At 53.2% G+C, this 25,541-nt stretch overlaps 1 protein-coding gene across 2 annotated transcripts in view; it reads left to right on the top strand.

Annotated features, from left to right (window-relative positions):
* The window catches only part of PDXK (pyridoxal kinase), a 39,725-nt gene that overhangs the window by 8,986 nt on the left and 5,198 nt on the right, over positions 1-25,541 (top strand). Inside the window, exons 2-11 of one of the 2 annotated variants that reach the window (XM_063094688.1) lie at positions 2,360-2,414; positions 7,941-8,045; positions 8,844-8,927; positions 10,752-10,798; positions 12,612-12,697; positions 13,794-13,839; positions 15,474-15,585; positions 16,535-16,671; positions 18,654-18,720; positions 19,046-19,189. In XM_063094688.1, the coding sequence (XP_062950758.1) occupies positions 2,360-2,414; positions 7,941-8,045; positions 8,844-8,927; positions 10,752-10,798; positions 12,612-12,697; positions 13,794-13,839; positions 15,474-15,585; positions 16,535-16,671; positions 18,654-18,720; positions 19,046-19,158 (852 nt within the window). In that variant the 3' untranslated portion in view covers positions 19,159-19,189. Of the gene's footprint in view, positions 1-2,359; positions 2,415-7,940; positions 8,046-8,843; positions 8,928-10,751; positions 10,799-12,611; positions 12,698-13,793; positions 13,840-15,473; positions 15,586-16,534; positions 16,672-18,653; positions 18,721-19,045; positions 23,369-25,541 lie in introns of those variants that run through there. The other variant, XM_063094683.1, reaches the window with a different exon arrangement.

Genomic DNA, 25,541 nt, shown 5'->3' with positions numbered 1-25,541 from the left:
CAGAGGGGTTACACTAGGGTGAGTGAGGGCCCTTGGGGTCATTCTTAGGATTCCGCTTACCACAGAGCCCTGTAGGCCATTTTTAAGTACCAGGTTTACTGTAAAAAAAAAAAAAAAAGGGATTTCCCCCCAAGAGAATACACAGTGGAGCTATCCCATAAATGGCCCAAGGTGGTCGTATCGGTTGGTAGGATTCACAGGTCATCCTGGTTTGTTCCTATTTAAAGTGACTGACCTGAAGGCTGTCAAGGAGCAGAACTTGGATCTGCCCTGCACCCTAGGCAGGAGGTGAGCATTAGGGAGAAGCCAGCAGCTCGCCATGTTCCTGAGTCCAGGACACTGTACTGACCCTTGGGCCAGAGATCAGTTTGTCTCCAGCTCCCCTGGGGATAGGGGAAGATGAGGTGTATCAGGCAGGGTCCAGTACAGAAACAGAAACCAGAGCAATTATTTTAACAGATAATTTAATAGAGACCACTGTTAAGCCAGGTATTGGGAGAACAGAAAAGTCCAAAAGGGACACAAGGACAGCACAGAGGAAGCACCTGCCACACCCCAGCCCCAGCTTTACATAGCCAGCACTGTGGGATAAAAGAGAAAAGGTTGGGGTCATTAGAACTCAAAAGCTGGGAGAAGGGACGCGGGTGACTTGTGCTGCGGGTCTGTAGGGTATGTGATGAGGAATTCTGCACGTGATGAGAAAACCATACCAGCAGATTCAGCTGCTGCCATAGGAAGGAAGTGTCGTTGCCCGGGAGAGAAGAGAAGAGCATGGGTAAAGCTGACTGGAAGAGCAGGTGCCTTCTCTTGCCCCAGCCTGTTGGCAGGGCCTGGCAGAGAACCATTGCCAGGCAGGGATGTGGTATCCAGAGCGCACTCCCAGCATTGCAGGGCAGAGCACAGAAAAGAGGGATTGAGCTGAAGGACAGGAATTTAACAACAGGACACTCCTTTCTTTGGGTACAAGGGCTCCCATCTTGGATCTGGGCCCCCACATTGTCTTTTCTTCCGGCTCTGGCTGAGTTTTGCACATGCAGTTTCATAGGTGGACTCTGGAAATGTTTGATGTAGCAATGTGGTACTGACTAATAAACTGACTTTTGATGATGGTATTTGAAATGGAGATGCCACCCAGGGGCTTAGCTCTCTGTACTTTAAAAGCAGAAAACAGCGACTTCATTCTCAGATAACATTTGCCAGCTCCACGGGATTAATTATCTACACATACAGAAGCAATGGAGCGGAATGTTTTGGCAGCATTGTCAGGATTCGTGTCATCGTGGCTTCAAATCTGTTTCTCCTGAGTTGATTAGGATTTTAAGGGATTTGAAATACTGCAAGCCATGCCTGTGTACAGGAGACCATAGAGTCAGCCAAGTAAATTTGCAAAGTGCCAATTTTAACTTTTTAGTTTAATGAGTGCCAACCTTTGTTTCATTACTTTAGTGATAATACTGTCTTAAAGAATTTAGAAGGACCTTGGTGAACACAGATCATGAGCATATAGCTCAGTGGATTATCACCCAGTGAGCAGCACCCACATGAAGAACTAGGAATAGACTGGGAACAGCACCCAGAACCCCCTACCTGTCACTGCCCCCCATCCTGATTGCTGACACCAGACGCAGTTCCTGGTGTTGAATGTTAAGGTAAGATTCGAAAGATGTCGGATGTTGAGGTGAAGAGAGACAGAGCGCTGGGAAGTTTTTGGTGCCCAGGAGATGGTGAGGAAGGCCGGTGCTGGGCTACCAAGGGCTGGGGGCCACCAGCCGCTGCAGTTACAGGTAGCGACCCCCTGGTCTCCGCCTCTCTCTCTGTCTCTCACATTCACTCTCATGAGCTGGCACCATGGGAAGGAGCGGTCAGCTGCACTGCCCAGCCAGGCCCTTGGTCTTGCTTCCTCAGGGTGGGGCTAGAAACCCACATTCTCACAACAAAGAGCCTCACCACCCTTGTTTAGTGTCTGGACAGGAGGACACTGCATTGGTTTCATCAAGCACTCTCATTTGGTGGGATTTCCAGAATGATCCATGAAGCGCTTCTACATGAGTCTCAGCAGTGGCCTCCGGGTCTTCTCCCTTCGGGTTGGTTGCTCCCCAACAAGTTTCCTAAGTAAAGGAATGGAGCAATCCCATCGACAGACATGTGCAACATCGAAAGCACAGATGTGGAGCCTGACTGGGGGCCCTCTTGCTCCCCACATTGGTGGCCCTCCAGCCTGTGCCCAGGGACCCACACCTCCTGGCCTCTAACACTCCCCTCTTCTGAGTCAGTGCTCACGCCATTGTCAGGTCACCTGCTGTGAGTTAATGAGATCCTAGACCCGGCTCTCTGACCCCTGTTCCTTCCTGTCTTACAGGTTTTGGGATTCGAAATTGATGCAGTGAACTCGGTCCAGTTTTCCAACCACACAGGTAAGGCACGGGCCTCAATAGTCACCACAAAACTGAGCTTGGGCATGAGCAGATGCCCTTTAGCAACCTGAGGGTGCCGGGGCTTGCCTCTCTTGGAGCGTAGGCTGCTGTGTTTGCATCTCAGCTTGGCTGCATTGGAGCTGGATGGCACCTCTGGTGGAACCTCTCAGTGCCTTGGTCTCCTCCTCCATAAATGAGGCTGGCAACGCTAGCCCCTGTAAGGTTGCTAGAGTTAAATGAGTAAATTGTGTAAAGTGCTTGGGCTGGTGGCTCAGAGCACAGGCATGTCATCCTGTGTTGCCGTGTGATGTGCTAATCCATGTCCCTTGTCCATCAGCGGAGCGCCTCAGGCCATCAGGAATGTCCCTGTGTTATTGTTCTGCTGGGGGATACATAGGTGGTTCTGGTTATCTCTGTTAACACCAGTGCCACTGGAGGCCTGTGTGTGTGTCTGAGTGCACCGAGACAGGATTTCACTGGCTCAGAGTACCGAGAGTCACTGCCCTTGGAAGCCCCTCCTGTTGTCCAGGCAGAGTGCCTACTTCCCACACCCTCTGACCACTGGCCTTTGGAGCCTGCAGTGTGTGGAGCCTGCCCTGCTCTCCATGGTCCCCACACTGCCATGGTGGCAGGAGAACAAAGCACTCAGTTCTTTGAAACATCCCCATGTCACCTCTCCTGAAATTCCTCTGAACCCAGACGGAAACTCAGGAGCACAGGTTATCCAGAAACAGCCTGGCAGAGCATGAACAGGAATGAGGGAGGGGGCCTTGGCCCATGCGCTCTGGATTTTTCGTAATTCTCTTGGATGTGATATTTCTTGGAAGGGGAAGTGTTATAAGTTATAAATTGAGGAGGAAGAATAATGGCAGATGAAAAGGCTCCGATTTTCACTAGAAGTCCCTTCCTGCCCTTGCATGCTGAGCCGGCTGGGTGTTCTGAAATTTGGAGAAATATCAAAAAACCGAAGTGCCTCCAGTGATCCTCCCTGAGCCCTGTGTGTTCTTATTGACTGTCCTGACCACCTCCTATACTTATTTACTTATTTATTTACAAGTCGGGGAGCCATGCTGGCTGCACATGAAATGTTGGAATTAGATTTATTTTTGAGGATCACTTTGCACTGTACTTGGCATGATCAGTCCAGCATTGGCAAAGACTCAGCTCAGAAGCTCTGCTGCCCCTTGTGCCTATATCCCAGGATGAGGGAGGGGGCTCCCGGGGACTTCGGCTGCGATTGGCTGCCTTCTGGGCTCCTGTGGAACCTTCTCAGTTGGTGGTAGAAAAGCCATCCTGAGGGGTCTAAGACAGAAAGGGGTCTCTGGACTGTCCCAGGAGGGGTGGGATGATTAGACCTCCAAGTGCGCAGGGGCCCCCACAGGTGCAGAGCAAAGTTAAGGGGGGTGGGGGCTTCCCTTCCATGGGGGCCCACCCCTGTGGTTCCTGGGAGGCCCCTAGAGTAAAGAAGGAGCCTGCTTTTCCCATTCAGCCTCCTGCCAATGCCGGCAGGGCCTGCCTGGCCCAGGTCCCCCCAGTCAGCTCTGTGATTGGCTCCAGGTGCCCTGTACTTGGGCCCACGAGGTCATCCATCTGTGCAGCCTAATGTGGAGGGCTTCCTAGGAGTCCTCCCCCAAGGCTGTCTCTGCAGCTCAGGTGCAGCCATGTGAGGGGAGGCCCCTTCCTCCTGTCCCCCAGCTGCCCACTGTGTGCTGCTCAGAAATGAGGTTGGCCTGTCTCTCAAACCTGGCACCTGGGAAACCATGGGAGCTGGTGGCTAGGACTAGTGACTCAGCTGCCACCACGCAGCCCCTTGGCTCCCCGCCAACTCCCGGGCCAGGGAGCAGGGCTTTGTCACCCACTGCGAGGAGAAGACCCGGAAGGCATCTTTTTTTCCTAAAGGCCTGGAGGCACTTTGTTTTTTTACTGGACTCCCCTCGGAAGCATCTGTCCAACCTGTTTTACACGCCGTGGGCACCTCGCACGGGTGTGGAGGCCATGCTGCTCTCGAGCATCCTTGGTCCAGGGCTGCACTTCCCAAGTTGTTTGGGGAGGGCCCCGCTGTTTTGTCACTTCTCCGTGTGGTCCTAGTGTGCGTGCCCAGGATGCAGTTCATGCCATGCATGAGTGGCCATACGGGGTCAACCACAAACTGTACCCTGGTCAACAAGCGACCACACATTGGGACACTTAAGAGATACCAGATGACCACAGTGGCTTTCTATCACTTCCTGGGAAATCTGCTTCTCCCTGGGCAACAGCGGAGTTGTGCAGCCGTCACCACAGTCAATTTCAGAGCATTTTCATCTTCCAAACAAGAAACTTTGTTCCCAGGAGCAGCCCCTCCCCCAGTCCTGATAACCACCAATCCTCCCTCTATGTGAATTTGCCTGTTCTGGACATTTCCTGTAAACGGTGTCACACAGTGTGTGGTCTTTGTGTCTGGCTTCGGTCACTGAGGATCACGTCCTCGAGGTGCATCTGTGCTGCAGCATGTGTCAGCGCTTCACCCCATTTTACGGCTGAACAACATTCCATTATGTGGATGGGCCTCGTTTATTTATCTATGCACCTGCTGGTGGACATTTGGGTCATTTCCACCTTTTGGTTGTTATAAATCATGCTGCTATGAACTTTCGTTTGCACATTTTTTTGTGGACATGTTTTCAGTTATGTCCAGTGTGTACCTAGGAGTTAAAGGTGGGGTCACACAGGACATGCCTAATTCCCTAGCAAGGAGCTGTGATGACACATGTGAGATGTCATCCTTCAGGGAACTCGCAGGAGACTCGGCGCCCAGGGCCATCACTGGGTTTGGCTACATGGGCACCTCTATTTGGCATAATCCAAAATTCCAGGCTCAGGGCTGGCTAGTTAGCTCACTTGGTTAGAACACCAAGGTCCAGGGTTCAGATCCCTGTACTGGCAAGCTGCCAAAAAAACAACAAGCTTACAAACAAACAAAACACAAAATTCCAGATTCCCAGAGGGGAAGCAGGTGCTCATCATAAACCACATGCTTGTACAGAGAGCCACTCGTAATTACCAGTTCTGGGAATGGTGGGAAATCCCAGTCCCCAGATGCAGCAGAGGCAGCCCTGGGAGCAGGCTTTCCCAGGGCAGCAGCCTCAGGCCCTCCCTTCTCTTTTCTGTACATCCTCCCCCTTCAGTTCTTCCACGCCCCCTTTGCACCTGCCAGGCAGCCAGGCTTGAAGGAGTCTCTGCCTCTGTGATCAACATTCTTCAGTTGCTCCTTCAGCAAGGGTTTCCTCGAGCTTCCTGTTCCCCAAGAGTCCCTGCCCCAAGTGCGTCAGGAAGGCATCCTGGCGGGAGTTTGGCAGATGGGGCAGGCTGCTGCCATGGCACCTGGAGTTTGGAGTGCGAGGGGGCAGGACAGTTAACCAGCTGCTAGATGCGGTGGTCCTCACTGTGAGGAAGGGGCAGCTGGTGCAGACACAGCATCGGCCAGAGAGGGCTGGGGACAGGCGCCGGGTGACAAACACCCAGCAAGGGGCCAGGCCCAAACCAGACTCCCTGGCAGGGTGGGCCGGAGGAGCCACTCACTTGGCCTCTGGTTTTTCATCTATAAATCGAATGAGTGGGGGCCGGCCCGTGGCTCACTCGGGAGAGTGTGGTGGTGAGAACACCAAGGCCCCGGGTTCAGATCCCATATACGGATGGCCGGTTCGCTCACTGGCTGAGCGTGGTGCTCACAACACCAAGTCAAGGGTTAAGATCCCCTTACCGGTCATCTTTTAAAAAAAAAAAAAAAAAAATCGAATGAGTGGGACAGAGGATCTGAGTGCTTCTCCCCTGTTCCAGAAGGTTCTCATGGGCCCTGGACTCATACTGAGTCATGGAGAAGGTGCAGGTCTAGCTTCCTCATTTAGTTAAGGGCTGGCGTTGGACGGGCCGTGTGTTTGACACTGGCTGAGGGCGTGCGTCTCACCTTCCTCATGGTGTCCTGTGTGCTGAGTTGAGTCCCCCTAAATTCACACGTTGAAGCCCTGACCCCCAGTACCACAGAATGTGGCTTTATTTAGAGATAGGTGGCTAAAGATTTAGTTAAGGTAAAAGAATGTCATTAGGGTGGGCCCTGATTCAGTCTGACTGAGTCCTTACAAGAAGAGGAGATCAGGACACAGACACACTCAGAGGGATAAGCACGTGAGGACACAGGAAGAAGACGCCACCTGTAAGCCCAGGAGGGAGGCCTCAGGAGGAACCAGCCCTGTCACACCTTGACCTCAGATGTCCAGCCTCCAGAACTATGAGAGATAAATTCCTGTTGAAACCGCCCAGTCTGTGCTCCTTTTATTATGGCATCCATGACAAACTAATAAACTACAGTGTAGTCAAGTTAAACCCCACCGTGGTTGGAAGGATATTCAAAAAACCAGTAACAGAAAGGATCAGAAAGGTCCATTGTTTGTTATGGCAGCCCCAGGCCTTCCTTGATCCAAAAGGTGTCCAGGACAGGATCAGAGGTGTACCAGCTCTTTCTGACAACCAGATCCCTGCCCGGCCCCTGCTTGACTCTCCCCAGGTGACCTGTTTAACACGGGGTCAGTCAGTTTCGCAGTCTGTGATAGATTCTCTCTTCAGGGTGAGTTTCACTGGTATTTTCATGTAGAATGGCAGATGGGCCACACATCCCAGAGGCTGCTCATTTCTGGAGAACTGCTTTTGAAAGCTGTTGTCAGGCATTTGTTCCAGACATGCTTTACGACCGCTCCTGCGTGAAGCCAAAGGAGCCCTTTCCAGCTGGAGCCAGCCTCACACACAGGCCAACCTTCAGGGGTCCTGCGTTGCAGGAGGGACCACCAGCAGGCTGGCGGTCCTGCTGGCAAGAAGCAGATATGTCTGTCTACCTGCAGGGTATGCTTCACCCTGGTTACCTGTCGGGCTGAGGGCAGGTTGCACATCTGGGCTGGGGCCTGTTTCCCATTCATGTTTGCCTCTTGGTCAGGATTTGATCTAAGCCTTGCTTCCGTGGCTTTAAGGAGCTTGTGTGGGAGGAGTGGTGGATTGGGGGCATGAGGAGCACCTGTCTGCCAGGGTGCCAAGGTGACAGGAATCGAGCAGCTCGGCCTGGATTGCTGGAAATGCGTGCTGTAGGGGCTCAAACAAGAGCCTGTGACACAGGGGTGCCCGAGATTCCCCTACTAAAGATGATGAGAAGTGATGCACCTGCATGTGCCAGTGTACCCCCACCATGTCCTGTCTGTAAAGAAGACACTGGTTCCACAGGTGTCTGCAGGCTGGCCTGGGAGCTGAGCACCCCATGCACTGGATTAATTCCAGCAGGAGCTGGCAGTAATAAGGTGGGGGATCCCTGACATGGGTAACAATGATCCCAGACAGCATAGGAGCAGGTGTGCTTTCAGGGGGGCTTTGAGGTGTCCTGCATGGACAGGAATCGGAGGACCCATTAAGGCACCGTGCCTGGTCAATCGATCTCATTCTGTGTCAGGGAAGCCTGTGGTTCCCTTCATATGCATCAGCCTGAGTGATTTGCTGTTCCTCCAGGCTACACCCACTGGAAGGGTCAAGTGCTGAACTCAGATGAACTCCACGAGCTTTATGAGGGCCTGAAGCTGAACAATGTGAACAAATATGATTACGTGCTCACAGGTGAGGGTCTGAAGGGAGCCGGGCGTGGGAGGCCTGTGCACTTTATCCCAACCAGGGTGGACTCAGGGGAAGGCCCAGAGCACCTCTGCCTTGGCTTGTCCCTGGTCCCTGCCCCCATCAAGGAGAGACTTGGTGTGCATGAGGGACCACCACATCCTGGTCACCTTGGGGATCCTGGTCATGCTGTACTTGCTCAGATGATGGCTGTCTTGTCTGTGCCAAGTCACCACCATGCCTGCAGCCACACTGGGGGTTCTGGTGCCCATGGGAGGGGACAGGTGGGGTGTTGGAAATGATGCCTGGGGCAGGAAGGGGTGGAGGGCAGTATACCCGGGTAAGTGACACATTGCCACCTGGCACCTTGCTTTCCTTTGTCAACTTCCCGGTTAAAGAAAAAATTATCTGGCTGATCCTGCCAGTAAAAAAGAAAAAAAACTCAAGGTCAAGGGTTAGGATCCCCTTCCTAGCCAGCCACACACACAAAAAAAGACAAACAATTTGTATTATTATACATGGTTAAAAGTGATATATGCTTATTATTGCATACAGAGAATATGGAAAAAGGAAAAAATTACTCACGTTTCTGTCACCCATGGGTTCATTCAACACTTAACATTTCTTTTGGGAAACGTCCGGCCTCCTTTTCGTGACTACAGATCGTTGGGGACACCTGGCTGCAGGGCCACAGACCTGCCCCGTGTTCATACTGACAGTTTTGAGGGGCCTTACTTCTCTTGCTGCCACAGCTGGTGTGAGTCCCCTGTTTTCTGAGGATAGCCTGGATTTTCCCTCCCAAAGGGTACACAAGAGACACGTCATTCCTGGCCACGGTGGTGGACATCGTGCGGGAGTTGAAGCAGCAGAACCCCAGCCTCGTGTACGGTGGGTGCCAGGCCTGGGCCAGTGGCATGGGCCGGGGTGGGGTTGTTCAGCCCTTTCTGCTCCCCCAGCTGGGAACGTGGTGTCTTCAGGGCCTCCAGGAGCTGCGTTCAGAACTCTGCAGCGGGTTAGACGTCTTCAAGGGGAGCCTGGTGTCTTATGTGGGACATGTGAGGAGGGAAGGTTGCACCTGTGCCACTCGATGGTGTTAGCATGTGAAGGCCTGGCCTGCCCAGGCACTGCTGCTGGGTGTGTGCAACCACACTGACCCTAAGAGGGTGGCAGAGGGGTAGACACCTGGATAGGGCTGCAGCTAATGAGTGGGTGGGGGCCCAAGTCTTGGGTAGACGGCCTTTCTTTTGGAGGCCAGGCAGCACTGGGTCCACCTTGTCACCTGGGAGAAGGGGCAGCGTCGGCCCGATGTTACAGAGAGGGCTGTTTCCCAGGGTGCAGGTCTCCTGGGATGTGAGGCGGTCCCCACCCTGCTCTGGTCTGAGAGTGGGTTTGACTTAACATGTTGGTCTGCCCTCGCTGTGGACTGTTGCCCAGAGGGAACATGCTTGTGGAAGGAGATGGCAAGAGGCCTAGATTTGGTGGGTCTGAGGCCGGGAGGGGGAGGGGCTGCTGCATCCCGTGGGTGACTAGAGGATCCAGTGCTGTGTCATAAGAAAGGCACAAGTGATCATAATTAAATAGAGGTTAACCAGAGCACTTGCAAAGTGCCAGGTGGCAAGACAGATGAGAATAGGGGCCACACTGCTTCCCACGCTTTCAGTTGCACCTTAACATGGATGTGAAGTTAGAAGCGGTGAGTGCTGAGGTACCACTCACACCGACTGGGATGGCTGTGATCAAAAAGCAAAAAGACAGAAAACAACAAGCACGGGTGAGGACAGGGAGACCCTGGAGTCCTCGTGCATTGCTGGTGGGAACGCACAGTGGTACAGCTGCTGTGGAGCATGGTCTTGTCGTCCCCAGCATATCAGAGTTAGCACAACCAGCACTTCTATGCTAGGGATGTAGCCAAAGTGTACTGAAACTGAAACTGAAAACAGGACTCAGATACTTATGTACCCCTGTTCATATCGCCCTGTTCACCCTAGCCAAGAGAGAAGCAACCCAGGTGTTCACTGACGGTGAGTGGGAATAGAAAGTGGTCTGTACACATGGGGGTAGTATTCAGCTTTGAAAAGGAAGGATTCTCAGGGCCGGTCCATGGCTCACTTGAGAGAGTGCGGTGCTGATAACACCAAGGCCACAAGTTCGAATCCCTATATAAGGATCTCCGGTTAGCTCACTTGGGAGAGCGTGGTGCTGACAACTCCAAGTCAAGGGTTAAGATCCCCTTACCAGTCATCTCTTTTAAAAAAAAAAAAAAGGAATGGAAGGAAATTCTGACACACACTACAGCATGGATGAACCTTGAAAACATTATGCTCAGTGAAAGAAGCCAGACACATAAGGACTTATTATATGATTCCACTTACATGAAATATTTAGAATAGGTAAATTCATAGAGACAGAAAGTAGATTATAGGCTGCCAGGGGCTAGGGGGAGGGGGAATGGGGCGTTAGTGTTTAATGGGGACAGGGTGTCAGTTTGGGGGATGAAAACATTTTGGAGATGGATGGTGGCAATGGTTGTACACCACTGTGAATGTACTTAATGACCCTGAATTGTACACCTAAAAACAGTTAAAATGGCAAAGATTATGTTATATATGTATTTTTACAACATGAAAACCATTAAATTAAAAAAAAAAAAATTGAGGGTCTGTTACCTGTCGGCTGCAGCCTTCGCTGATCAGATGCCTCGTGTCTCCGCAGTGTGTGATCCTGTGATGGGTGACAAGAGGAACGGAGAAGGCTACATGGTGAGTGATGTCACGTGTGTGATTCAGTGTGGTGGGTGGAGCTACACCGCTAGACCAGAAGACAGGACACCTCTCTAAGCATCTACTTGAGGAGACACCACTGTCCAGGGTGAGGATGTAATCCTTGCTGAGACTGAGAAATGGTCAGCAAGTGTTTTTTGTGCAGAACCAGGTAGAAAATAAGTATTTGGGCTTTGCAGGTCATGAGTCTCTGTTGTAGCCCAGAGCAGCCACAGATGATGACATGTAATCAAGTGGGCATGGTTGTTTCCTAATAAAATTTCACTTGCAGACACTGAAATTTGAATTTACTTACAATTTTCATGTGTCACCAAATGTTATTTTTTTCCCACATTTTTTCCCTAGCCATTTAAAAATGTAAAAATCCCTTTTAGCTCATGAGCTGCACAAACACAGGTAGCGGGGCCATAGCTTACCGACCCTGATGTAGGGTAAAGTGCCCAGGCCAGCTCCTGCCTGCCCCACTTGGTCAGTAGTTGAGGTCAGGGTGTTGGCAGGCATTTAGCCAGGAGAGGCAGGCAGTTCCTCAGCGTCTGTCCCTCCACCTTCTCCTGTGCCTGTTTTCTGGAAGGTTCTCTGCACCAGGGCCCTTCCTCTAGGACCCTAGCTCACACTGCCCTCTCTTTCTTGCTCTCCCCAAAGGGGGGCCTAGCTGCCCCAGAGCAGACACTTGTGTTTGGATTCTGAAAAGTTGAGGCCACTGTCCAGTTCAGTGTGGCTGTGGGATCTGTCTTCTAGATTTCTTTTGTTCGTTTTGTTTTGATGCCTGGCTGATAATGGAGATATAAACCCTTGACCTTGGTGTTATCACCACTGCACTTTAGCAAACTGAGCTAACTGGCCAGCCCTATCCTCTGGATTTTGATCACATTTATTTCCCCGTGTGAGCCACAACCAGCCTAAACATGAGTTCATGTGTTGGGCTCAGATGAACAGTTGACCCGTACTTCACATTTCTACATGAGTTTGAAAGGACCGCGCTGGGCTTGCCACCTAGTGTCAGGTTTTAAAGAGCCTTTCTTTGATTTTATGGTCACCCTGATGGGGTGGGCAGGTGCTCGTGTACCCTTGCTGCTTGCCAGGCTTGCATTTGGAGCGGTGACCAACTGGTGGCCACCATGTGCCCTGAACACCAGGCACAAAGGTCCATCCCCATGCGACCTCTGGTTCCCAGAGGTTCCCGGGAGCAATGTGAGGGGAAGGGATTCGAGAGCCAGGCCATTCAGCCAGGGACTGGTGGAATACCCCATAAAGTAAACAAAATGCTTTCAGAGCTTCGCGCTGGACCTTGGCTTCAGGATCCTTTTTAAAGAAATCTGATAGCTAGAGAACACTGGTGTGTTGGGTTGTTTGTTGGACAACCTATGACAAAAATAATGAGTAGCCCAAGGGTGGGTTGATTCCTGTCACCACGACTTCCACAGATGAGCGGAAGAGCTGGCGAGTCGGGCTCCTGGTGCAGGTAGGCACCAGCATCACCAGTGCTCCCTGCCACCAGGCTGGTCAGCACCACTCTGCACCCACCCTGTGAGGTTCCTGTTTTTCATCTCCCTGCCCCTCTGCATTCTGGTCAAGCAGATCCTGGCCTGAGCCCTCCCTTGAGGACCCCTCGGGGCCTGGTGAGCTCCCGGCCCGATGTGCTGGAGCGCACACTGCCCACTTAGTGTGAACGTCCCCGCTCCACAGTTTAGTGTCCAGGTTGCAGGGAGTCGGAGGGCTTTTCGGCACGTGCCCTCTGGTGTAATCCCTGCTTTGTGAGTCAGCCTCTGTCCCTGTCTTCTCCTCTCTTCAGTACGTCCCGCGGGACCTCCTCCCAGTTTACAGAGAAAAAGTGGTGCCGGTTGCAGACATCATCACCCCCAACCAGTTCGAGGCCGAGTGAGTATTTTTAAATGTCTGCGGCTCTCAGAACTCCCACAGGGGAGCCTCAGAGAACAGGCCGGGAATGTCTCCATGTCTGCCCAGGAGGTTGCCCGAGGCCACCAAAGTCCTGCCTCCGGCTTGAGCACCAGTCTAGCTGTAAGCCACCTGCCCATATCCCAGTGCAGACTCAGCCCGCTGGCCTAGGTCTTGCATTCAGGGGTGGTGGCAACATGGGACTGTGTCACCAGACTCCCTGCACGTGACTGCTGCCCTCATGGTTTTCCTGGTAGCAACATCCTTTGGGGGTAGAAAGGGAAGAGGTGTCCCACCAGAGTGAGGACACATGCGGCTAGAAATGCTGGGCATGGAGAGCTTCAGGCAGGCCAGGCCCACATCCCTCTGTGAGGTTAAAAGGAGCGTGTTGCCCCCACCTCCCATATCAGGTTTCAAAAGGCCTTTCTTTGGGTGGGTGGCCCCACCTGATTAATTGAGGAATCAGACACCCAGGGAAAACCACCCATCACCCAGTGCTGGAAAGGGTGGAGCTGCTCTGTGGGGCAGTCTCCTTCATAGTTTAGGCCATGAGCCAGATCCCTGTTGTCTCCCAGGCTTCCCATTCATGTAGGGTGGGGGTGCCTTGACTCTTGGAGGCCTGGGGTCCCCTGACATGAGCTCATCCAAACTGGGTGATGACATCTCACCTTGAGGACCCTGAACTGTGGGTGGGTGCATGGGAGAGTGGTCCCTTAGCCATTTGCAGTCTTTGGCTTTCTGGGACATTGGTTACCCTGCCTGGCACCGTGTGCCGTGGCGTGGATCATTGGGGTGGCGGGCCGTTCTTCCTGACTGCTGTAACGCCTAGATGTTGACCACAACTGGAATCCTACCAGACCCCTGTAATGTGTGGGAATTCCCTTTCAAAACCACATTTTACTCTTGGCCAGCCCCCACCACACCCCACCCCACCCGTCATATAGATGCTGAGTTAGTTCCCTGTGGGGATGAGGAGGTGGGTAACCAGAGCCATGGTAGCTTTGGGAACATTACACATACAACCCAGAGAGGATTCATCTCATATTGTCCCTGCCTGTCCCTCTTGCCTGTCTTCCAGGTTACTGAGCGGCAGAAAGATCCACAGCCAGGAAGAAGCGTTAGCGGTAAGACCACCTAAGCCTGGTGTCGAACAGGCCGCACTGTTCGCGGTGGGGAGGGGACAGCCACCTGGCTATGGGGCTGGGAGATGGGCCAGCCTTGGCACCTCAGCTGTGCTTCCAGAGTGTGACACACTGTGAATTCTGTCCCGGTCACTGGTTGCTGGCAGCTCAGCACTGTCTGCTGAGCTCGTAACAGCATCACTGTGTGAGTGTCTGGGGACCGCTATAACAAGGCACCACAAACAGCAAGGCTGGAAACAGCAGAAATTCATTTTCTCACAGTTCTGGTGGCCGAAAGTCCAAACTCAGGATGGGGGCAGGGTCACGCTCCCTCTGAAACCTGCAAGGAAGAGCCCTTCCTTGCCTCTGCCAGTGACTTGGGTGGCTGGCACTCCTTGGCTTATCAAGCATCATTCCGGTCTCTGCCTCCATCTTCACACAGCTGTCTTTTGCCTGTGTGAACATTTGGGGGTCTCCTCCTCTTATAAGGATGCCAGTCCTGTTGGATTGGGGACTCCTCCCACTCTGGTGCGACCTTATCTTAACTATTCAATCTGCAGTGACCCTGTTTCCAAATAAGGTCACATTCTGTGGTATTGGGGGTTAGGTCCTCAATGTATTGTTTCACGGTTCAGCTTGTAACAGTCACCAACAGTTATTGAGCGCTTACTGTGTGCCAGGCACTGAGTGAGCCCTGGACATGATCTCAGGTACTGCATTCAGCAAACCCCCCAGGTGCGAGCCATCAGCGCCCCAGTTTGCCTCACTGGGAACCTCCAGTTCATGCTTTCCTGCCCAGAGAATAGCAGCACATGGGGACATGCTACTCAGACGCCTGCAGTGGCAGCCATGCCAGGCGCGGGTGAGCTGTGTGTCTCTTCACAGGTGGGACAGTTCTTGCACCCTGGCTAGGCCCCAGCTGCACACAGGGAGTCCTGCCGCATAGCCCCAGGTTTTGCTGTGGGGTGGATGGTTGGAGAAGCAAACACACAGTTTGGGCACATCAAGCACATGCTGGTGCCACTGAAATGACCTGTATAGTCGGGGCCTTCAGAGGCCTGTAGGGAGTGTGTGTGTGTGTGTGTATGTGTGCGTGTGTGGGCATGTGCAGAGATATTACCAGGAGGTGGCCTGTGCCATTTGGGGGCTGCCAGGCCCATCTGGAGTGTGCAGGGCAGGCGCGCAGGAGGGCTTGGCAGGTGCTTCCGGGTAGGAGCTGGTGCTGCAGCCAGGGCGAGATTTCATCTTCAAAGTCCTTTCACCCCTCCCTCCTGCGCCTTGTTAACTGTGAGTCTCATGCTGGCACTGAGCCATGGATGGAGTTGCCTTGGCCCTCTAGGGCTCCTTGAGTTTTCCGATTCTTCGAGAGACCCAGGACAGGGTGTCTATGGGAGTCCTGAGCGGGCATTGGGCCTGTGGCAGGTGCAGCTCACCAGGTTTTCAGCCTCTCCTTTCTCCAGCTCCTCAGGCTAAGCCCTGTAAGAGGGTACGGGGGTCCTGACCATAGGCTCTCAGTTGGGGAGGATGATGCCAACCAGGAGCCCTCTCTCTGGGAACGCCACTGTTGGGATCTGGCTGAGGGGGGCATGGGTATGTGCTGCCGTGTTGGGCTGACACGCTCCCCGTGCTGCCGACAGGTGATGGACGTGCTGCACTCCATGGGCCCAGACACGGTGGTCATCACCAGTTCGGACCTGCCCTCCCCGCGGGGCAGTGAATACCTGATCGCACTGGGGAGCCAGAAGATAAGTAAGTGCCGTGCCTGCTGCATGCCACCCCTACTGCCACGTGCCACTGGCTCTTCTTTGGTCTCAGCTCACTTGTCCTTTAAGGCTTGTTTTGGGTTTGAGAGAATGAACATTTTTCTTGTTCAGCAGGTAGCTAAGTTCCTGAACAGTTGTGACCTCCTGCAGAAGATCAGTCTGAGAACAGGAGCAGGAGGGTCCGTGAAGTGGGTCAGGCAGGACATGGGGGTGTTATCAGGCTGCCTCTCAGGGCTCCTGAGCCGTGGCACTGGGATGACATCCCCATGTCACAGGCTCAGCAGTCAGGTGGCGTGTCCTGGACCACATGGGCTGCATGGAATGGCCCAGCTGGAATGTGGCTTCCATGGACCAGGCATCCGCTGGCCTCCCTCGCAGCTGGGTCCAGGTCCTGAACTCACTGGGGGTATGTTTCTGCTCGGCTGTGTTTGTCGTTTAATTTTATAAATGCCACCAGGATTAATTTTGTCTGAATGGTGATAAAATGGCACAGAAGCCTGGGGTCAGATGCTAAGGTAGTGTCCAAGTTTGCACTCACTGGCCCCAAGAGCGGTCCCGCATGCGGCCTTGTCCCCGCTTTCTGCATCTGGGTGCGTGAGCCTTGCCCACATGTGTCACACACGTGTCATCTTAACACGTCTAGATGGTCCCTCGTTCCTGGCACCCTCATTTCCCTCTTGGCCAGTGTCCAGTGTCCCCCCCGAGGCTCCAGTCTTTCTTTCTCCCTTGGACACGGGCATGCTCTGAGCCCCAGGGCTCCTAAATGAGGCCACCCATGCTCTCCACGTGAACACCCTGTGAGCAGGTGACAGTGACCCTCCCCGCTGCTGTGCTGGGGAGGAGCCGGGATAGGGAGGACTGGCTGTTCCCAGGGTGGTGCTGGCCCTCTTCTGACCATGCCCAGCGGCCTGCCTTATCTTCCCCCTACCCCCCAGGGAGGCCTGACGGCTCCGTGGTGACAGAACGCATCCGGGTGGACATGCTGAGGGTGGACGCCGTTTTTGTGGGCACCGGGGATCTCTTCGCCGCCATGCTCCTGGCATGGACACACAAGCATCCCAACAATCTCAAGGTCAGCCACACGCTCCGCTTCTGCTGTGCTTCATGGGGAGCTGGTTACCGTGGTCCCAAGAGAGGGGGGGAGGACCAGGCTTAGCCAAGAGGGCCTGGGCCTGAGCGCCAGTCAAGTTGGGTGGGGGAGGTGATGGCCAGGCTGTGGCCTCTCTCTGCTCCTATGGGAAGGAGTGACAATCAGAGTGCCTTGGGGCTCTGGTGGGAAGATGAGTGTGTTTGGAACATACCCTGGAGTTAACCAGGTCCCACCCCTGAGGAGAAGCCCGAGGTGGAGGGAGCTGCCTGGAGTTAGCACAGGACTGGGAGGTGTGCAAAGCTGTTGATGCTCGGTGACCTAGGAGCCGCTTTTGGGAAGGCAGCTCAGTGCACGTTTGTTTCTTTAAATGTAACCACTGGACAGAAAGGCTGGGAGCTGCCCTTTGGTGACCGAGAGGCAGGAGGCCAAGGACAAGGGCAGGTGCATCGCAGTCGGACTTGGCACCAAAAGCTGTTTTCTGTGCACTGCCCCAAGTCTGCCTCCTGCGTTATGCATTCATGCAGATGCTGCTGGGCAGAGTGGATCCGTTGCTAGACTGGGCTTGGTGAACTAGGGTGTGGGGCCTTGGGGCCTTGCTTGTGTACTGCATGGCTAAGTGCATAGCTCGGTGGGGGTGTCCCCGGATTCTTCCACCTCCTCCTGCACCACGTGTGGACAGGTTGCCTCGTGATCTCTTATCAGACTGCTTTGGTCTGACGCCCCATCCGCTGACAGCCAGAGTGTGTCCTCTTTCAGTGCTGTTGAGCACAGAGTTGAAAGCATGAAGACTGTTCACAGCCCTGGGCTCATTCAGCCAAGCTCCCTGTGGTGTGTCTCTTGCCATGTGCCACGGTGGGCTCAGGTGGGCGGGGGCCCTGTGCCCCTTCAGAACACGGGGAAGGGCAGGTGGGAGGGAGAGGCAGCAGAAGGAAGCAGCACTCCTCACCATTGGATGCACTCATCAAGGAGGATTTGGAAGTCAGCATCTGGACGGGGTCCCCTGTCTTTGCTGAGAACCTGGAGGGGCCACATTTCCCGTGGGTGTGGGTGCAACCCCTCCCAAAGAGGTCAGTTAATGGCTGAACTCGTTTGTAAAATGAAGGATGTGGACTCTGCCCCTCACCTCTCATGTGACAAGCTTGCTGCAGATCCTGAGCTTGAAGCTGGAACGTGTGGCCCCTCAAGGACAGAGGGCGCACCAGGCCTGTGGTGTAAACGGGCAGTGGCAGGAGCTGCCTCTGGTACAGGGCTGCGGAAACCTGCCAGCTGGCACCGGAGGAGGCCTCGCTGCTGGGGCACCCAGGGCCAGTCCTGGTTATGGGGTTGGGGGTGCGTTTCACTTGCTCCCTAGCGCCTGTTGAGTCCCCCAAGTTTCTGACCTTGAGACACCAGTGAGTGATGACTTTGACTGAGTTTCAGGGAGGAGCTTTTCCCCTATAGATCCTTTACAACCAGTGAATTCCAGGATCTCCTACCAAGCACCTGCTACACGCCAGGCAACGTAAAGGCCATGAGACACAGCCCCTTCCCAAGAGTCGTCTCTGGTCCAGAGGGAGGTGGTTTGTTTAATATGTAGGCATCTGGGCTGGCTGGTCTCAGTTGGTTAGAATGTGGTGCTGATAACACCAAGGTCAAGGGTTTAGATCCCCATACCAGCCAGCCACCAAAAAACAACCCCCAAAACACTGAAAAGAAAAAGTAATATGTAGGCATCTGCTCATTTCTCGTGGGATCTTTTTGTGGGTTGTTCTGCAGTCACCCATCCACGAGGGCCTGTTTCAAGCACATGTGATAGTGGAGCCCGCTCCCTGGTGACTCAGAGGGCAGAACAGCACTTGCATTAGCAGGAATCCCCTCCACGCGTGACGGGCAGGCCAGGCATAGCAGGGCCAGGGGTGGGGTGAGGTGGGGTGGGGTGGGGTGGGGTGAGGGGGTTGGGCTCAGGGTCTCTTTCCTCCCTGCAGGTGGCCTGTGAGAAGACCCTGTCAGCCATGCACCACGTCCTGCAGAGGACCATCCAGTGTGCGAAAGGTATGCACTTCTCTCTGCCTTCCCATGGGACGTGTCCCCATGGCAGCTGCATCTGGGAGCCTTGGTCAGAGAAGTGGGTGGCTGGGGAGACAGCACGTACCTTGAGTGTGACAAGTTTCTCTTGCTGCGAAGGAAGGGGTCACTGCCCTTGGGCTTTAGGATTGGGGCCTGCAGTGACATGGATCCCCCCTTCTGACACGGGAACTCAGGAGGAAATCGAGTGTGTTGGGCTGGGACAGAGGCATGGGAAGGAGGAAAGAGGAAAGAAACTCCCACAACTGCCCCTTCTTCTGCCCCTTCCACAAATCCTTGGCTTGTTCTGCAGCCCAAGCAGGGAAAGGACAGAAGCCCAGTCCAGCCCAGCTGGAGCTGCGGATGGTCCAGAGCAAGAAGGACATCGAGGACCCGGAGGTGGTCGTCCAGGCCACAGTGCTGTGAGGGCCCCGCGCACTGGCCCCACACACAGCATGTTGGTATCTGTTTTCGTCCCTGTGAAAAATGTAACGTCTGCCTTAGAGCCACGACCGAAACTTGACATTTTTTTCTTTCATGAGTGTGCAGCATCAACAGGTCTTAATTGTGAAAATGTGCCAGTGTGCTTTTTAAAAAATAACAAAACAATCACAGAAATTTGTGATTTGAAAACTCAGCTCCCCTCCCCTAAGGCACCAGGGCCTCCTGAGAACCAGACGGTGTTGACCGTCTCAGGGGTCCCACGTGGGTACGTGGTGGTGGGAGAGAGGCTGAGAGTGGGGCCTTCTATCCCTCGGACCTGGTGTTGGGCCACTGGTTGCTGCTGCTGCTCCGTCCCTGCCCCGAGGGGCAGGGCCTGGGGGTAACACCTGTGTCTTTGCACCTCTGAGAAGGAGAGCTGGGTTTAACCACTGACGTCCGGGAGAATTATGCCAAATATCTTTATGTCGTTCTAATTCTACACTCTGTGCTTCTGCATCAGAATTTTTGTTTCTTAACTTGCTGTTCATTAGGAACCTGGGGATTTCAGACCCTGCGCTGTTGTTTAACATATGGAAAGGTTTAATAGCAGCTTGCTCAGGTGCACACTGGTGCCGTGGTCACACTGGCAGGGACCTTTCCAGAGCCCAGCAAGTTCAAATTGGTCTGCCAAACTTCACAGGTAGCAGCAGGAACTGCTGTAACTCAGGAGCATCTTCTACGCATTTGTGGAGCACCATGAGGGAGACACTAGTTAAAAATTTTTTTTAAAAAAAGGCTGATGCTGGGCCAAGGACAGCTTGTGAAGTTCTGGACAATGACCACGTGGCATTCCTTGTGGCACGTCACCTAATTTGTAGCTCGGTAGGTTAAGTACTGCGAGTTTGCCACATACTTCTGGTGACAGTGCACTGCGCCACAGCGTTGTGCACAGGGACAGAGGACAGAGGTGGGCACTCTCCCCCTTCACTGGCAGATTTAACCTCTCTTGCCCCTGCCCTCCCTCCACCCTCGGTACTACGTTCTCCTCCAGCCAAAGGGAGGCAAGAGGCCCCTTCGCAAAGCCAGTTGCAGATCTCCACCCCCTTGGAAGTTCTACTCCCAGAGGGTAGGCTGTTGGCACAGTGGATGGGCAGCTCTCAGATCCCTTGGGAAGGCTGGGACAGCAAAGGCCACAGTGCTAGCTCTGACACAGTCCAGCTGTCCACTGCTCAGGTGACTTTGCTGGTCCTACTTGGTTCCCAGTTTGGAGTACCCCTAGGCATGGGTGCAGGTGGGGATGCCTGCCTAGATCTCAGCACCCCCAATCCCTGCACCTTGCTCCAGGCAGTGCACATGTTTGCATCTCCTGCAAACCCATAGCCTGGAGATAAACGGGGAGGCTGCAAGAAGTAGCGGGCCTTAAGTGGCCCCTAGGAAAGCAGACTCTCCAAGGGGTACCCCTGTCCCTTCACCCGCAGGTGGGCCCTCTCTCAGAGCCCACACCCTCTTTTAATGCAGTTCCAGTATCTCCCAGAAAGATTCCCATCTACTGGTGGTGCATTCTTCATTTTGTTGAAAAATGCACTAAAATGAAGAGGTGCTGGCCCACGTTGCATTTGCCACACCATTCCACCTTCCAGGCTCCCCACTTCACTCCCATTCCGGATGTCCTAACTTCTGCATCTCCCAGGCAGCTGTGCTCAGGGTCAGGGTTGGTTGGCTCCCCTGTCACAGCCAGCGAATCAGGGTGTGGGTTTCCCCGCCGTGTTTCAAGGTCCCGCAGACATGGATGGCAGCTCCTCCGCGCCCCAGGGCCCGTGGTCCTTGCAGGAAGAAGGAAGGCTGTGGCCGGTTGCCTGACAGAGAGGCAGCCTCTCCAACAGGCAAGCACAGGGGCCAGCCAAACTCAGGCTACAAGGCCTGTAGAGGACCCTTGACAGGAAATACCATCACAGCCAAGCAGAGACTAGGGGGCTCGGCCACATTGCCAGCAACAGAAGAAGCTTTTTTTCCCTTCTTTATTAAGAGCAAGTGTAGGACTGGGGAAGGAAATGCATCTCTTTTCAATGAGACTATGAAAAACTCTCCCTGAAAACGCAGCATTGGTGTAGGGGCTGATTCGGTGTGTGCAGCTGACTCTAAGGACAAGATGCCATGTGAACACATGCTGCTCAATTCTTCGCCCCTTAAAGGTTTCATTTCATAGGTTTTGTCCCACATTAGGGTTATTCTTTGACTTTCTATATTATATGTAGAACGATGAGGATCATTCCACCCTCAAGAGCGTCCTGTAAAATCGTGAACTCTGGCCCATTCTGAAACTTTCTCTTCTGTCTTCTGTGGCTGTACTGCCCGGAGGCAAGGAGTAGTTGTAGCTTGTCATGTGGCTAAGCAGGAGGGATTTGGGGGTTTCTTTTATTTTTTTGCGGCTGGCTGGTGCAGGGATCTTAACCCATTACCTTGGGGTTATAAGGCTGCGCTTTAACCAACTGAGCTAACTGGCCAGCCGATTTGGGGGGTTCTGAGTTCTGGTGCCCTTGTGGAGTGCGGGATTTATGTAGAAATAATGTGAGTTTCCACGAGAAGACAGTGCCCGACATCCCCCCTCCACGAGCCAGGTGTTCTTCCACCGGGATGTTGGTGGAGTCTGCACTGTCCTAGGCTTATTTCCACGCAGACATGTTCCATCTCCAACTCAAGCAATGGCCCTGGGCGATCTTGGTTTACAGTTTCCCATCCAGGAAGTTAACCATGGGCATTGGTGGGGGTGTTTGATACAGCTTGGATTCAAATTAGAATTAACCTTTGGTTTTGATTTCCATAGTTTAGAGACATGCAAAATAATAATAATAACTTATTTTACAATGAAAGCAGTATTAGCCCAGAATTGCCTGCTGATTATCAGCGTACAGAATTTTAATACTTTCTTCATCCAGTTTTTCAGATCTTCTCTTGTAGACCTTAAGGATGAATTACAAAATATCCTTTTTTTAATCAATTTTAAATCATTACCTAGTCCAGCTAGGGTAATTGTGTGCATCTAGTTATATTTATAATACATGTCATTTGTAAAAATGATGCTTTGTTGAATGTCCTATTAAACTTGTTAGAAACAATTTTTAAAATGTTTAATTTTATGGTGGACCAAACCAGGCATGGCTTTACTGCACTGATGAGTAGATGAGGATTTTTTTAGTGTTGGGAAAAGTGGGTAAAAATGCTGCCTGCATCCAGGCTTCGAGTCTAGGTAGAGCCACGTGGCACCAGACTCGCTGAATGTTTTCTTTCCACCACACATCCCTCTGGCAGGCTTCCAGTCGTCCCACATGGCTCCTTGCACTAGGACTCCCTGGAGAGCTGGCTCCCTTGTCCATCCAAGGAGCAGGTTGGCTGGGTGCTGACCACCAGAGCCAAGTGGGCACTCAGAAGGACCCCAGGACCTGGGCAGGGTGGCTCTGGAAGGTCAGGCCTGCTGCCCAAAGATCAATCATTAGCCCTAAGCCAGGGAAGCCTTGAACTTGGTCCCCAGGATGTGGGTGGACATCATCCCCCCCCCCCCAGGGCTCCCAGCATGGTGGAGGAGGGTCCGTGCACATGCAGTCTTGTAGATTGGGCAGAGCTGGGCATGTGTGTGTGTGTTGCATGTCAGAGCTATGGTCACTTTCTGCTGACAGGTGCAGCATCTGACAGGCAGATGCTGGCTGGCAGTCCATTTCTTATAGTCAGCGCTGTGGTTTCTGCGCACTTCCTGCTCCTACCTGCAGGCGTTGCAGTGAGGCCAGTGGAGCCCAGGTGGTGGCGAGCTGTGGGGACCCCACCCTGTGCCCACCACCCTGGTACATTAAACATGAGCCTCCCTTCTAGGGGATTTGTTTTTTCAGTAAGTCAGTCTTGCTCTGTTAGGCACAGAACCAGACTTTGTGCCTGCCTTACAGTGAGTGGTGGGCTGGGTGGTGTCTCCATCTGCAGTACCTGGTGGGGATCGTGGTGGCACCAGAGCTGTCTTAAAGCTGGTGCCTGGGTGTCTTGCTACACAGCTGAGGTTTAGTTACTAAAGTTGGGGGCTTTCTGTTGTGTATGTGTCTTGCTGAGTCTGCAGTTTATTGGTGCAGGATGTTTTCTGTTCTTAACATGGGAGACACTGATTAAAAAACAGCATCTTATAAACCAGAGGTCTGCCTTCTTTTACAACACAGCGCATTCATTTTTTTAAAACAGCTTAATGAGTAGCTTTAGATCTGTCTTAGTGAATAATTTAAAGCTTTATATTTATGGAAATTTTTTCCTAGCTTTTTTTTTTTTAATTCTGGAAGAATTAAAAGGTGTTTGAAAAGTGTCCCCACTGTCTGAGGCACGCAGGGCCCTGTCCTCAGAGCAGGAGGCTTTAGCTTCCCTCTCTGACCCTGCATGGGGTAAGCCTTGCTGGGGGACCTCCAGCCTCTGCTCTGGTCCCTTCCCCAATCCACTGTGGGGCAGTTCCTGATCTTTATGCACCAGGAAACCCATTTCTGGTGGGAAATGTCTTCAGGAGGCCATGGGGCCACTCACCCCGCCAGTGGGGCGTCACTGCCCTGCAAGTCACTTCTGAAATGGAAAGCAAGGGCGAGCCCTTGGCCCAGTAGAATTGGGTGGGTGGGAATGAGGAGAGACAATGCCACCCTGAGCCCCCATGCTTGGGAAGCCCCCACACAGCCTTAGTGTGGTGAGACAACTTGTCCTAAGTAAAGCCATGGGTCCAGCCTTACCCGCGTGCCCCCAGGGCTGGCCATCTCCAGGACACCCGTGGAAGCGCGCTCCTCCTGGCTTAGAGCTGAGTGGCCGAGTTGGCAGTGTTTGGAGCCACTCGAGTTACTTTCTATCCCAGGACCAGCTCCTGGCATGAGAAGGGTGAGGACTGTGGCTGGTGGGACAAAAAAGAGCAATTGGTGGGCTCAGCAGACTTTCCCAACATGTCCCCAAGAGTGACGGGAGCAGGGAGCACACCTCAGAGCTCAAGTCCAAGTAACCGCAAGGTGTCTGATGCTGTGTTGTTGATGACAGGAGGGGTGGAGGTTAATGTTTTTGGAAACAGATTTGAGTGCTAGATGAAGTCTTTGAAGGACAAGACGTGAGTGACATTTTGAATGCTTTAACTCTATAGCTGCATAATTCCTAATTTAGAACTTCAGTCAGAATTTCATCCAAATATTGCAAAACTGGACCAACGGGAGGACTGAGGTCCTGGCCCGGTTCCTGCCTTGGAAGCAGCTCAGCTTCTTGGAGGCATCTCAGCCTTTGGGACACAGCACGTGTCACCCACGGTCCCTGCTGCTGAGCGAGGGGCCATCTCCAAGTTCCTGGGGGCAGCTTCATTAGCCCAGAGTCCTCCAGGCCTGTGTTCTGTGCTGCGTGATGTGTTTGTAAACATCAGTAACTGTCAGCATTGTGTAGCCGTGTCTCTTTTGTGCTGGTCCTGTTGACCTCTGTGATTATCCACAAATAAATATTTTCATGGTGATTATGCTGAGGTGTGATGGTTTCTTCCCACCTTAGGCATTCCTTCTTCTCTACTATCTGTGTGTTACTCAGAGCTGCCTTGTCCAGCCAGCCAAGCTTGCTTACTGCTGGAAACGGTGGCACCTGATTCCTAAAGGAAAGGGCATGCCCAGTCCCTGCTGACATGGACTGGGCCTCTCACCTCCCATCTCATCAGTTCTCTGTCCTGGGGGCAGGCAGTGGGTACCTGGGGCTGCAGGGAGCCCCAGCCTCCCTCTCATCCCTGAGGGCTCCCTTCCCCGGCCCCTCCTGCCAGATTCTGAGGACCAGCTTTGGCCACCAATAGAGCATCTGCTTCTTCTGGGCTCCAGTGCCTGCCTTGGCCCTTTGCACCTGGGTGGTGACATCGTGGTGGGTGCTGTTGGCTCAGTGGGTACTGCTCTCCTATGACTTACCCACCCCTTTGTAAATAAACCTCAGGTCGTTTCCAGCCACACCAGACTCATTGCTCTGTGCCCAAAAAGTGAGGATGGGAGAGTACTGTTCTGCAAAATCAACCTCTCCCCCATAAGACCACCAATGGCCTGGAGGACACTGGGCACCAAAGACCCCAGACTGTGAGGACCACGCAGATGAGAGGATGGGGTGGCCAAGGCCCAGCATGTCCTTCCTCATTTGTGGGATCTGCTGTGCATCTGGACCCACCAGCTGCACCTTGTGTGTCCATCCTGGTGGATGAGTGTCCTGCAGCTGCTGTAACACAGTTTCATAAACCAAGTGGTTTAAAGCAACACAAATGTGTTATTTATTATCAGTTCTGCAGGCCAGAGGTCTGAAAAGGGCTGGCAGCACTCTGCTGCTTCTAGAGGCTCAAGGGAGGACTTGTCTCCTTGCCCTTCCCAGCATCCAGA

This window comes from Cynocephalus volans, chromosome 1 (genome assembly GCF_027409185.1).
Source record: "Cynocephalus volans isolate mCynVol1 chromosome 1, mCynVol1.pri, whole genome shotgun sequence".
Lineage (NCBI taxonomy): Eukaryota > Metazoa > Chordata > Mammalia > Dermoptera > Cynocephalidae > Cynocephalus > Cynocephalus volans.
Note: the sequence above shows the minus strand (reverse complement) of the source record. Positions and strands in the feature narration are given on the sequence as shown.